This window comes from Terrapene carolina, unplaced genomic scaffold, assembly GCF_002925995.2.
Source record: "Terrapene carolina triunguis isolate 2854851 unplaced genomic scaffold, T_m_triunguis-2.0 Scaffold26892, whole genome shotgun sequence".
In the NCBI taxonomy this organism is placed as follows: domain Eukaryota; kingdom Metazoa; phylum Chordata; order Testudines; family Emydidae; genus Terrapene; species Terrapene triunguis.
The window spans coordinates 69036-81689 of record NW_020691243.1 but is presented as its reverse complement, the minus strand read 5'-3'; the positions used below and the strand labels follow the sequence as shown (position 1 = coordinate 81689).

At 49.4% G+C, this 12654-nt stretch overlaps 1 pseudogene and 1 gene segment (V, D, J or C); both read right to left on the bottom strand.

Annotated features, from left to right (window-relative positions):
* Positions 1 to 2230: 2230 nt before the first annotated feature.
* Positions 2231 to 7038, bottom strand: LOC112124474. The segment is given in 3 exon segments: positions 2231 to 2271; positions 3010 to 3312; positions 6993 to 7038. Coding segments are annotated over 3 exon segments (390 nt in total).
* Positions 7039 to 10590: 3552 nt separating this feature from the next.
* LOC112124473 lies at positions 10591 to 11175 on the bottom strand (annotated as a pseudogene).
* Between the last annotated feature and the right edge of the window lie 1479 nt (positions 11176 to 12654).

Sequence of the window (12654 nt, the reverse complement as noted above, 5' to 3'; positions counted from 1 at the left end):
AAAAAATGGAATCCAAACAGAGAAGAGAATCATATTATGAATTGTTGTCTGGTGTTTTGAGTATGATGTGGAATTTATTTTATATTAATAAACCCAGCCCCCAAAGGAAGGGAATTTTGACTCAAAACCACCCCTGTCCTTGGCGCCCATAGAGCTTGAGAGAGTTCAGGGGCCCTAGTCACTAAGTGTTCTCTAGTTTATTGACACATGAAATGTTTCTTTTTCATGCCACTCAAGGAGGAAAAACATCCGCTGCCTGGTTGAGTTCTGTTCCCAGATTGAACATTTTATTGCCTTGCAAACTGTGAGTGGCCCAGACCAGCGAACTCCAATGTCAGGTCATTACAGTGCTGGGTATTTGTCCTAGTTCCATCACGGTGTGTCTCTGACACAACAATACAGGGCGGTGTCCTCCATTCTGAGACTGCGCATTTCCAAAAGCACCAGGCTGTTGGCGTTGTCTCTGGAGACGGTGAATCTCCCTTGCACGGAAGCAGAGTAGTAGGTGCTACCCTGGGCAGCAGCTCTGGCCGGCCACTCCAGTCCCTTCCCTGCAGCCTGGCGGATCCAATCCATATGATAACTGCTCGAGGTGAATCCAAAGGCTTTGCAGGAGAGGCGGAGAGAGTCTCCGGGCTTTTTCACATCCCCTCCGGACTCCACCAGCTGCACCTGGGACCGGACACCTGGAAATAAAGAGAGATTACAAATTTAAATGCAACAGTGTAATGTGTCCTTGTTTTTCCAGTACAACGGGGATAAAATACCTTCTAAAGCCGCTACAGTGAGAAACAAATAGAGCCAAAGTCTCATTTTCCCGGGTGCTGGAGGGGAAAGTTATCAGGGGACTGGCTGGTCACTGCACAGACCCAGGGGATGCGGATTGTCCCTCTGGGTGCAGCCTGGGCAGAGAAAGAAACATTTGAACAGGAAACGCTCACCCCTATTAGCATATCCCTCTCCTTTTAAGAGAAAAAAAATCTGTATTACGTGCAGTAGGACTAAGGGGAGGGAGTCGGATTATTCCAGACTGTGTGTTTGTGCAGCGCCAGGCACACTGCAAAGGGACCCTGCGTACACTTTTGACAAGGAAAAAATAAAAAGATGCCTTAAGAACATAACGGCCAGACTGGGTCAGACCAAGGGTCCGTCTAGCCTAGGGTCCTGTCTTCTGTCAGTGGCCAATGAACAGGTAGAGCCTTGAAGATGCTCGATTCCCCAGAAGGAGATTTGGGGGCGGGATTACAGTCTCGTTATCTGGCTGTGGGAGACTCAGAGATACCTGCGGAGATTTGCCACATAACGAGGAAAATTATGTTTTAAATCGGTTATAAAAGAAACAAATAAATGAGGTTGATTCATAAGGGAGTAAATATGAATAAGATGTGTGTGGGGGTGAATCTCGGCTCTGGAGCCCCCACACACATGCGCAGTAGGGCTGTGGACGGCCAGTCACTGGAGTTAGTGACTGAGGAGGAGTCGGGTCACCCACCCGCTGGAGAGCAAGGATAACTGGGAGCTCGGGGAGAGAGCTGGGATCGAACTCCTGCTCACACCCCTTCCCAGCCGGGACTGGCTCCACTGACACATGCCAGAGGGAACTATTTCCTGGTGGGCTCAGACAACACGGCTAAGAGGCCAAACACCAATGTTTGTTCTCACTCCCGGTAATCCACCCAGTCATGTCAGAGAGACCAGTGGTGTGTATGGTGGGGGGGGGGGAGGAAGTAGGTTGTGCTCGACCTTGGTGCACTGTGGGAGATTCCCATGGACCTGTGGAGTTAAAAGCTGGTGTCATATATGCGTCCACCCTGATGCCCCGTCTCATGCCCGTCCCACAGCTGTGCTCTGGGTGTGTCACTCCTGCCCCCCGCTGCCGTGTGAACAGGGATGATACAGCCATGGGGTGAGCACGGGGCAGGGCAGCCCCTGACTCACTGGACGGAGTGGTATTAAAGGAGACGATATAAGGTTATTGGGGTTAAAGGGACATTTATTATCCACCTCCCTGCACCTCAAACTACTGACATCATTGTAAAAACTGGGACGGGGTAATGAGGCAGAATCAGACATGGGGGGAAAAAGTGAATTGTTACATTACACTGGTGAGTCCTGGGGTGGGAGGGAGAGGAAATGAGAGGGGATTTGGGGAGGGGAGTAGTTACTCTCATTTTGGGCCATGGTGTAGCCCACTCGGGTGGCTGATTCCCAGAAACAAACCGGGGAGGTCTCAGCTCCCATCCCCCAGCCAGAAGTGCCCCTCTACGGTCCCTTTGATGTTTTTGAAAGCCTGGGTGTCACCGTTTTACTCTGTAAAATATTCCCTGATTGCATGTCCGGGAGATGGTGAGCCACCCCAGGGCAGATGAACTCACAAGAAAACGAGAAGCCTGGAGCAGCAGACACCAGGAAACGCTTCAAGCCTTGCGCTCTGACCATGGTGCTCCCTCATCTCTCACCTATGGGGTTCTGCTTCTCACTGCATCACAGGCTCTCCATGAGCGATTCCAGTCAACCCCACGGGAATGCATTCCAGCTGGGCCTCAGCACAATCACTAGGTTATTGGTGCAGGTAAGGTCTGAGGGTTGGGGACTTTTATCTCCCTGGTCGCTACATTTAATTTGGGGAATATATTGTGGGTTGGCTTATTAGCTCCGCCCATTGACGTCAGCAGACCTCAGGAATTTGGGAATGCCATCTTCAGAACCCCAGGCCTGCCCCGTTCCAGGGGGAGCTGAGCGGGCTGTGCTCAGGAACTGAGTGATCCCTGAGCCACAGGCTGAGCTGGGCCTGGTGCCGCCAGGGGTGACACTGCAAGGGAATGAAAGGGTTAACACCTGCTAGCAGGTTCTCATTGCCCCTATGCCCGGCCTCACTCCTGTGCCTTGCGCGGAGCTGTTTGTGCATCTGCTGCCCTTGTGTGGCGAATGGGGAAAAGGGAGGATTTCGCAGCCTGGGTTTTTGTATTACCACAAGTCGGTTTGTGTCACTGTGTAAAATAATATCACTTGCACAGTAATAGCGGGCGGTGTCCTCGGCTCTCAGGCTGGTCATTTGCAGGTACACCAGGCTGTTGGAATTATCCCTGGAGATGGTGAATCGCCCTTTGACAGAGTCTGCATAGCGTGTGGTGCTACCATCTGTGCTAATGTCAGAGACCCACTCCAGCCCCTTCCCGGGAGCCTGACGGAACCAGCTCATCCAGTGGCTGCTGAAGGTGAACCCGGAGGCTTTGCAGGAGAGGCGGAGAGAGTCTCCGGGCTTTTTCACATCCCCTCCGGACTCCACCAGCTGGACCTGGGACAGTGCACCTGCGAATAAACAGGCACTTAGAAAACAGATGTAGAACAATAAAACTTTTGCTTCTGCAATATGTTCACGGGTAGGAAAATACCTTCCCAAACTGCTACGGTGAAAACTAAGTGGACCCAAAGATTCATTTTCCCTGGTCTGACGGGGCAAACTCTATGGGAGAATCTCTGGTAACTGCACAGACCCAGGGGCTGTAGATTGTCTCTCCAGGTGCAGCCTGGGCAGGGAGAGAGACAGATTTAAACAGGAACCTGTCACCCCTATTTGCATATTCTCCTCCTTATAGGAGGCTGAAATTCCTTCCTTTAGTCGTCTTCATTATATGCACTAGGGCAGGGATTGGCAACCTTTGGCACGCAGCTCGCCAGAGTAAGCCCCCTGGCGGGCCGGGCCAGTTTGTTTACACTCTGCGTCTGCAGGTTCGGCTGATCGTGGCTCCCACTGGTTGCGGTTTGCCGCTCCAGGCCAATGGGGGCTGAGGGAAGCGGTGCAGGACGAGGGATGTGCTGGCCACTTCGGGCTGGCACCTGACCAAAAGGACCAATGAGGGGAGAAGACACTTTCAAATCTGTGGGGGAAGGTTTTTGTTTTGTCTCTCTCTCTGTGTTCTCTCCTGGTCAGCGTGGAATCAGGGCAGGGAAAATACACCTCCCAAAGCCATACCTGAACTAAGCATCTAAGATTACAAATTGTAAGTAATAGCAAGGAAATGCATTAGAGTATCTTTTGTTTTAGCTTGTGACTTGTCCCTTTGCTAAAAGGCAGGTTTTTTTTCGGGTTTTTTTTTTTTTTTTTTTTTTGTAACTTTAAAGTTTTGCCTAGATGGGAATCCTCTGTGTTTTGAATCTTATTACCCTGTAAAATTATTTTCCATCCTTATTTTACAGAGGTGCTTCTTTTACTTTTTTCTTTATAATAATGTTCTATTTTTAAGAATCTGATTGGGTTTTTAGTGTCCTAAAATCCCAAGGGGCTGGTCTGTGCTCTCCTTGTTACCTGTTTGGTTGGTATATTATTCTCAAGCCTCCCCAGGAAAAGGGGTGAAGGGGCTTGGGGGGATATTTTGGGGAAACAGAAAATCCAAGTGGTCCTTTTCCTAAATCTTAGTCTAACTCACTTTCTGGTGGCAGCAGTACCCATCCAAGGACAAAAAAAGAATTCCAGGACATGCTACAGATGGGTGTAATCCACCCCTCTAACAGTGCATGGGCATCTCCAATGGTTCTAGTTCCCAAACCAGATGGGGAGATACGCTTTTACGTGGACTACTGTAAGCTAAATGCTGTAACTCACCCAGACAACTATCCAATGCCATGCACAAATGAGCTATTGAAGAAACTGGGATGTGCGCAGTTCATCTCTACCTTAAACTTAACCAAGGGGTACTGGCAAGTACCGCTAGATCAGTGATTCCCAAACTTGTTCCGTCGCTTGAGCAGGGAAAGCACCCGGAGGGCTGGGCTGGTTTGTTTACCTGCTGCATCCGCAGGTTCGGCTGATGGCGGCTCCTAGTGGCCGCAGTTTGCTGCTCCAGGCCAATGGGGGCGGAGGGAAGCGGTGCGGGGCAAGGGACGTACTGGCCGCCACTTCCAGCAGCTCCCATTGGCCTGGAGCAGTGAACCGCGGCCACTGGGAGCCACGATCGGCCGAACCTGCGGATGCGGCAGGTAAACAAACCAGCCCAGACCACCAGGGGCTTTCCCTGCACAAACGGCGGAACAAGTTTGGGAGCCACTGCGCTAGATAAATCTGCCAAGAAAAGGTCAGCCTTCATTGCCCATAAGGGGCTGTATACATTTTATGTGCTCCCTTTCAGGCTGCAAAATGCACCCACCACTTTCCAAAAACGTGTAGATGGTCTCTTAGCGGGATTGGGAGAATCTGCAGTCGCCTACCTTGACGATGTGGCCATTTTTTCTAATTCATGGGCAAAACACCTAAAGCATCTGCAAAAAGTCTTTGAGTGCATAAGAAAGGCAGAACTAACTGTTAAGGCTAAAAAGTGTCAAATAGGCCTAAACAAAGTAACTTACCTTGAACACCAGGTGGGTTAAAAAACTATCAACTCTCTACAGGCCAAAGTGGATGCTATCCAAAGTGGCCTGTCCCAAAGTAAAAAAAATAGGTCCAATCCTTCTTAGGCTTGGCCGAATATTACAGGCAATTTGTACCACACTACAACTAAATCGCCGCCCCACTGACAGACCTAACCAAAAAGAAACAGCCAAATGCAGTTCAGTGAACTGAAGAGTGTCAGAAGGCCTTTCACCAGCTTAAGGCGACACTCATGTCTGACCGTGTGCTAAGGGCCCCAGACTTTGACAAACCTTTCCTAGTAACCACAGATGCATCCAAGAGTGGTGTGGGAGCAGTTTTAATGCAGGAAGGATCGGATCAAAAATTCCCTCCTGTCGTGTTTCTCAACAAAAAACTGTCTGAAAGGAAAAGCCACTGGTCAATCAGCAAAAAAATATATATATATTATGCCATTGTATACGCTCTGAAGAAGCTACACCCATACGTTTGTGGACGGCGTTTCCACCTGTAAACCGACCATGCTGCACTGAAGTGGCTTCATACCATCACAAACAATAACAAAAAACTTCTTTGGTAGAGTTTAGCTCTCCAAAAATTTTAATTTTAAATACAACATTTCAGGAGTTTCTAACAAAGTGGCTAATGCACTCTCCCATAAAAGTTTCCCAAAATCAACTGGTTAAAATCGTCCTTAAAATGTAAAAAACATTGTTAGATTTTATATAATCAGTAGTATATCTAGAGGTGCATGTGTCTTATTAATTTTGTTTTCTCCTAGAGCTCCAGGAAGAAATCACAGCCAGTGTGGAGCAGGCTGTCCAGCACTGGCTATGATTTGGGGGGCGTCATAAACATACAGCTAAGGGTAGCATAAAATCCCTCCTTTGCCTGTAAAGGTTTAAGAGGCTCAGATAACCTGGTTGGCGCCTGACCAAAAGGACCAAAAGGGGAGAAGATACTTTCAAATCTGTGGGGGAAGGCTTTTGTTTCGGCTGTTGTTGTTCTCTCAAGACAAAGAGAGAGACCAAGCAGGTAATCCAGCTCCTACTGAATGATACATCTAAAAGTACAGAAATAGTAAGTAATAGCAAGGAAATGCGTTACAGTATCTTTTGTTTTAGCTTGTAAATTTTCCCTGTGCTAAGAGGGAAGTTTATCCCTGTTTTTGTAACTTTAAAGTTTTGCCCAAAGGGGAATCCTCTGTGTTTTAAATCTGACTGCCCTGTAAAATTACCTTCCATCCTGATTTTACAGAGGTGCTTCTTTTACTTTTTCTTTATAATAAAGTTCTGTTTTTAAAAACCTGATTGTTTTTTAGTGTCCTGAAAACCCAAGGAGCTGGTTGGTGCTCACCTTGGTTACTCTCAAGCCTTCCCAGGAAAGGGGTTGAAGGGACTTGGGGTCATATTTTGGGGAAACAGAAAATCCAAGTGGTCCTTTTCCTAAATCTTTGTCTAACTCACTTGCTGGTGGTACTGGCAGCAGTATCCATCCAAGGCCAAGGAAGGATTTGTGCCTTGGGGAAGTTTTTAACCTAAGCTAGTAAAAATAAGCTTAGGGGTCTGTCATGTGGGTCCCCACGTCTGTACCCTAAAGCTTAGAGTGGGGAGGGAACCCTAACACAGTGAAAGGAAGAAAATACCTTCCAGAGCTCCTGCCATGAGAACGAGATGTAACCAAAGCCTCATTGTCCCTGGTGTTGGCGGGGAAAGTTCTCAGGGGGGTTGGCTGGTAACTGCACAGAACCAGGGGGCTGTGGGTTGTGTCTCAGGTGCAGCCTGGGCAGAGGGGAGAGAGATTTAAACAGGAAACTGACACCCTTATTTGCATATCCCACTGCTTATACGAGAGACAACAAACCCTTTCCCTGAATACTCGGAGTTATTTGGCCGGTGGCTCTAAGGGAGGGAGTCGGACTGCTGCTAACTCTGTGCCTGGGCAGCGCCCAGCGAGTGCGGGGCCATCCTGACCAGACTGGTGCACAAAGAGCTCCCTTGAAACTCCACCCACCCCTCCAGGTGTAAGGGCTGAGCTACAGTCTGTTGAAGGGAATGGAAACACCCACCTTTGGCCTTAACCGACTGTAGATCAGGCCCTTACAGAGGAAACTGTTTCGCTAGTGAGCAGGGCAGCATCGTGGGAAATCATCATGGGAGTTTGGAACCTGATGTCTCCTTTCAAGAGTGTTAGATTGATAGTGGCATTGGGTGATTTTCAAGGGAAGCGGAGACATTAGTACTCGATTCCCAACAAACCGCAGTAGGGGTTTGACACCCAGCGCATTTAGGCACCTTTGAAAATCCAAGTCCCAGTTATTACACCAGTTATTATAATTGATTCCTGAAATAATCCTCTTCTGCACGGTGCATTTTCACGTTGGTGTCTGATAAATGCCAAATGCAAACATCTGAATATTCCAGAAGCCCCAGTTGTTATGGACACATGATCATATAAAAAGGGAAATAAGGACAACTTGGGGAATTACAGACCAGTCAGATTAACCTCAGTACCCGGAATGATAAGGGAGCAAATAATTAAGCAATCAATTTGCAAACACCTAGAAATAATAAGGTGATAAGTAACAGTCAGTATGGATTTGTCAAGAACAAATCATGTCAAACCAACCTAATAGGTTTCTTTGACAGGGTAACAAGCCTTGTGGATAGTGGGGAAGTGGTAGACATGGTATATCTTGACTTTCGTAAGACTTTTGATACTGTCTCACCAGGGCTGGCTCCAGGCACCAGCACAGCAAGCAGGTGCTTGGGGCGGCCAAGGGGAAGGGGCGGCATATCCGGCTCTTCGGCAGCAATTCGGCGGCAGGTCCCTCGGTCCCTCTCGGAGGGAAGGACCTGCCGCCGAAGTGCCGCTGAAGAAGAAAGTGGCACGGTGGAGCTGCCACCGAAGTGCCGCCAATCGCAATCGCAGCTTCTTCTTTTTTCCCCGCCACTTGGGGCAGCAAAAACCCTGGAGCCAGCCCTGTGTCTCACTTGACTTTCTCATAAACTAGGGAAATACAACCTAGATGGTGTTAGAGGGCTTTCCCTTCACCCTCCCACTTCCCTGGTTCTTGTCAAGCAGACAGCAAGCAGCAAAAGACCAGAAGTCCAAAGTGTAGACAACGCAATATTTATTGGGCTTAGTTCCAAGCAAACGTGTCCAGAGCTCTACACACCGGCAGAGTCTGTTTCCCAGTGTTCCGTTCCCAGATCTGATGCCCCAGAGCATTTACCCCATATCCCCCTTCCCAGCTCTGATGCCCCAGAGCATTTACCCCATTTCCCCGACACCACAGAGCATTTATGCCATATCCCCTTCCCAGCTTTGACACCGCAGATCATTTACCCCATGTCCCCTTCCCAGCTCTGACAATGCAGATCATTTACCCCACGTCCCCCTTCCCAGCTCTGATGCCCCAGAGCATTTACCCCTTGTCCCATTTCCCAGCTCTGACCCTTGCCTGTGTCCCTGTCCCCCTATTCCCATCTCCTCCTCCTCAGCAGGCCCAAATATACCTGCAGTGCACACCCACAGTCCCACCCCTTACAACATATGGTCATGTTCCATTTTGGGTCTGGGGTCTTCATCCCACCACTTTTGTGCCCCATGGGAGGGGTAATGAGTGAGGTTGTGCTCCGGTCAGGGACGGGCATTTCTTTGGTCTTTTAGTGTTTTATACCTTTCCTCCCAAGCCCCTTTGCCCCTCCTGACTGGTTGCATGATTTTGCCTTGAGATAGGGGTTGAGGCAATCTTAAAGTGTGCTCTGAGTAACACTTTAAATGCTCTTATCTGTTCCCATTGTACTAACAAATCAAGCTGACTAGGTAGAAGCAACATTATGGTGTCTTTGTCCCTTGTTTACACATATTAGTATAAGAATATCGAAAAGTCAAATCCAAAATTCTATCCCAGGCTAACAAACAGACCTATATACATTCTGGGATGTATTAGCAGGAGTGTTGTAAGCAAGCCAGATAGTTCTCCCGCTCTACTCCACGCTGATTAGGCCTCAACTGAAATATTGTGTCCAGTTCTGGGTGCCACATTTCAGGAAAGAGGTGGACAAATTAGAAGAAGTCCAGAGAAGAGCAACAAAAATAATTAGAAGTCTAGAAAACATGACCAATGACAGAGGAGTGGAAAAACTGAGTTTTTTTAGTCTGGAGAAGAGACGACTGAAGGGGATGGGATAATAGTTGGCAAGTACTGTGACAAAGTTCCTCCCCTATCTTGGTGGGTCCTGCGCTTATTGGTGGATTTTCTTGCCTCAGAGATTCACCATGTGGGTTGGAGAACAGCCCAGAGACCTTCCCCTCTGGAAGAACCCACAGTCCAGGTCAATTGGGAGGTTTGGGGGGAACCCAGGCCCGCCCACTACTCCGGGTTCCAGCCCAGGGCCCTGTGGACTGCAGCTGTCTATAGTGCCTCCTGTAACAGCTGCATGACAGCTACAACTCCCTGGGCTACTTCCCCATGGCCTCCTCCAAACACCTTCCTTATTCTCACCACAGGACCTTCCTCCTGGTGTCTGATAACGCTTGTGCTCCTCAGTCCTCCAGCAGCACACCCTCTCTCTCAGCTCCTTGCACCTCTTGCTCCCAGCTCCTCACACTCGCACCACAAACAGAAGTGAGCTCCTTTTAAAACCCAGGTGCCCTGATTAGCCTCGCTTAATTGATTCTAGCAGCTTCTTCTTTATTGGCTCCAGGCGTCCTAATTAGCCTGCCTGCCTTAACTGGTTCTAGCAGGTTCCTGATTACTCTAGTGCAGCCCCTGCTCTGGTCACTCAGGGAACAGAAAACTACTCATCCAGTGACCAGTATATTTGCCCTCTACCAGACCCCTGTACCCCACTGGTCTGGGTCTGTCACAGTACATAAAAGGAGGAGTATAAGGAGGAGGGAGACAAATTATTCTCTTTAACCTCTGAGGATAGGACAAAAAGCAATGGGCTTAAATTGCATCAAGGGAGGTTTAGGTTGGACATTAGGAAAAACTTCCTGTCAGGGTTGTTAAGCGCTGGAATAAATTTCCCAGGGAGGTTGTGGAATCTCTGTCACTGAAGATTTTTAAGAGCAGGTTAGACAAACACCTGTCAGGGATGGTCTAGATAACACTGAATCCTGCCATGAGTGCAGGGGATGGGACTAGATGACCTCTCCAGGTCCCTTCCAGTCCCAGGGTTCTATGATACTATATATGGAGATTGAGCTCTGAAACCTGAGGACTGATTTCTATTTCACTCTGGTTGTAGATCCCGTTCCTGTGCCCAGGGCTGGATTGTTTGTGGAAGTGCTGCCCCCGCGCGGCGCATGGGAGAAGTTCGGTTCTGCCGCTCAGGTTTTTGTGTGAGCCCTGATGGTATTCCCCTTACTGTGTGTCTCGCACAGTAATAACGGGAGGTGTCCTCGGGCTTCAGGCCGGTCATTTGCAGATACAACAGGCTGTTGGGGTCATCTCTGGAGATGGTGAATCGGCCTTTTACCGAGTCACTGTAGTGTTGCTGGTGCTGTAAATGTAGGCGAGCCACTCCAGTCCTTTCCCGGGAGCCTGTCGGACCCAGCACATCCAGTAGCTGCTGAAGGTGAAGCCGGAGGCTTTGCAGGAGAGGCGGAGAGAGTCTCCGGGCTTTTTCACATCCCCTCCGGACTCCACCAGCGCCTGGGACCGGACACCTGAGAATGACAATTAATTATGGGGAACATGAGTTCCTCGGGCAATAGCACAATAATCCCCCGCCTCCCCAGTACATCCAATCCTTGGAAAGGGAGCATTTACCTTCCAGAGATGCTGCAATGAGAATGAGGTACAACCAAAGCTTCATTGTCCTGGGTGTTGAAGGGGAAAGTTCTCAGGGGACTGGCTGGTAACTGCACAAAATCAGGGGCTGCAGATTGTCTCCAGGTGCAGCCTGGGCAGAGAGAGGGGCAGATTTAAACAGGAAACTGTCTCCCTCATTTGCATATCCCCCTCCTTATAAGAGACACCCAGCATTTCCTAGCATGAACTCAGTTTCTTTGTGTGTGGATGAGAGAAGAGGGGGCACTTTGTCTCTGGTTCCACCCTTGTCTCAGTTGGAGCTTCCTGCTTGACCATAAGGAGACCAACTGGCATCTTCTTTATCCCTTCTCTAGCTCCCGCACCCAACCATGACCCTAGGGATAAACTCCACCTTAATATATCTCTGAACTGCAAAACTACATGAATATCTTACTTAGAACACGAAATCCTGATTTTACCCAGGATGCAATTCTATCCCTGAATGTAAATTCTAACCTGACTTTTAATACTGGCCCTCACCCTTCATCCCTACCTTGTAACTAACACTTGGAGAGACTTAGGAAAGTCCTGGCCCGTATCTAATTCAGTGGGAGCTGTGTTCTGTAACCTAGTGTTCCCCTGATCCCCCCCCCACAAACGGGCATCTGCTTCTCCCTCAGCAGCCGCCTCTCCCTGAGCTACCCCATTAAATCCTATCATGTTCCTGTCTGCAGCCTTTAGTCACGTGACTGTCCCCAATGCCCTGAGTGCCAGCGCTGGGCTGAGTGATGTCATCAAGGGCTGAGGGGCGGGGTCTTTTATCTCCATGGTGACTCTGTGACATTGTGGAACTTTATTGTGGGTCGGGATGTCTCAGCTCCACCCACTGACACCAGCGGAGAGGCCGGACTGCGATTTCCACATGTCAGTTGGGTGAAAACAACCCACCAGCTGCTTTGGAAAGTCCCGGTGGTGCCACATTCCCAGGCTCAGCGGAGTGGGGTTTCTTCAGGCGCTGGGTGATCTCTGCCCCACAGCCCCGCCCGGACTCTGAATTGCCAATTTCCATATCCCAGCCTCCATCTCTCTGTGCCTCAGTCTCCCCTCTCTGAACCAGGGGCTGGGATAGTTCCCGGCCTCCCGGTGGCGTAGTGGGGATAAAGGCAATAACCGCTTGTGAAGGGTGGAGATGCCACGGTGAGGGGCCCCACATCGGTTATAATGAACTAATCACCTTCCGCTGCATTAATGTGATAAACGTCCCAGTTTACTGAAAGGGCCAGAGCCTCCCTGGTGTAAATCAGGAGTAACTCGAGTCTAATGAAAGCAGTTGCAGTAGCTTTACACTAGCGGAGGATTTGGCCCCAGGAGCAATTCGCTCCATCTGTTGGGTCTGATGCAAACCCCAATGCGCTTGTCCCCTTTACACTGACAGACGCTGTCCTGTGAGTCTGACACAGAGACGGGCCCCGGGAGAGCCAACGTGCCAGGTTTCCGAGGGGAGAACGACTCAGAACAGGACTCACTCCGGTTTGGGGTTCAC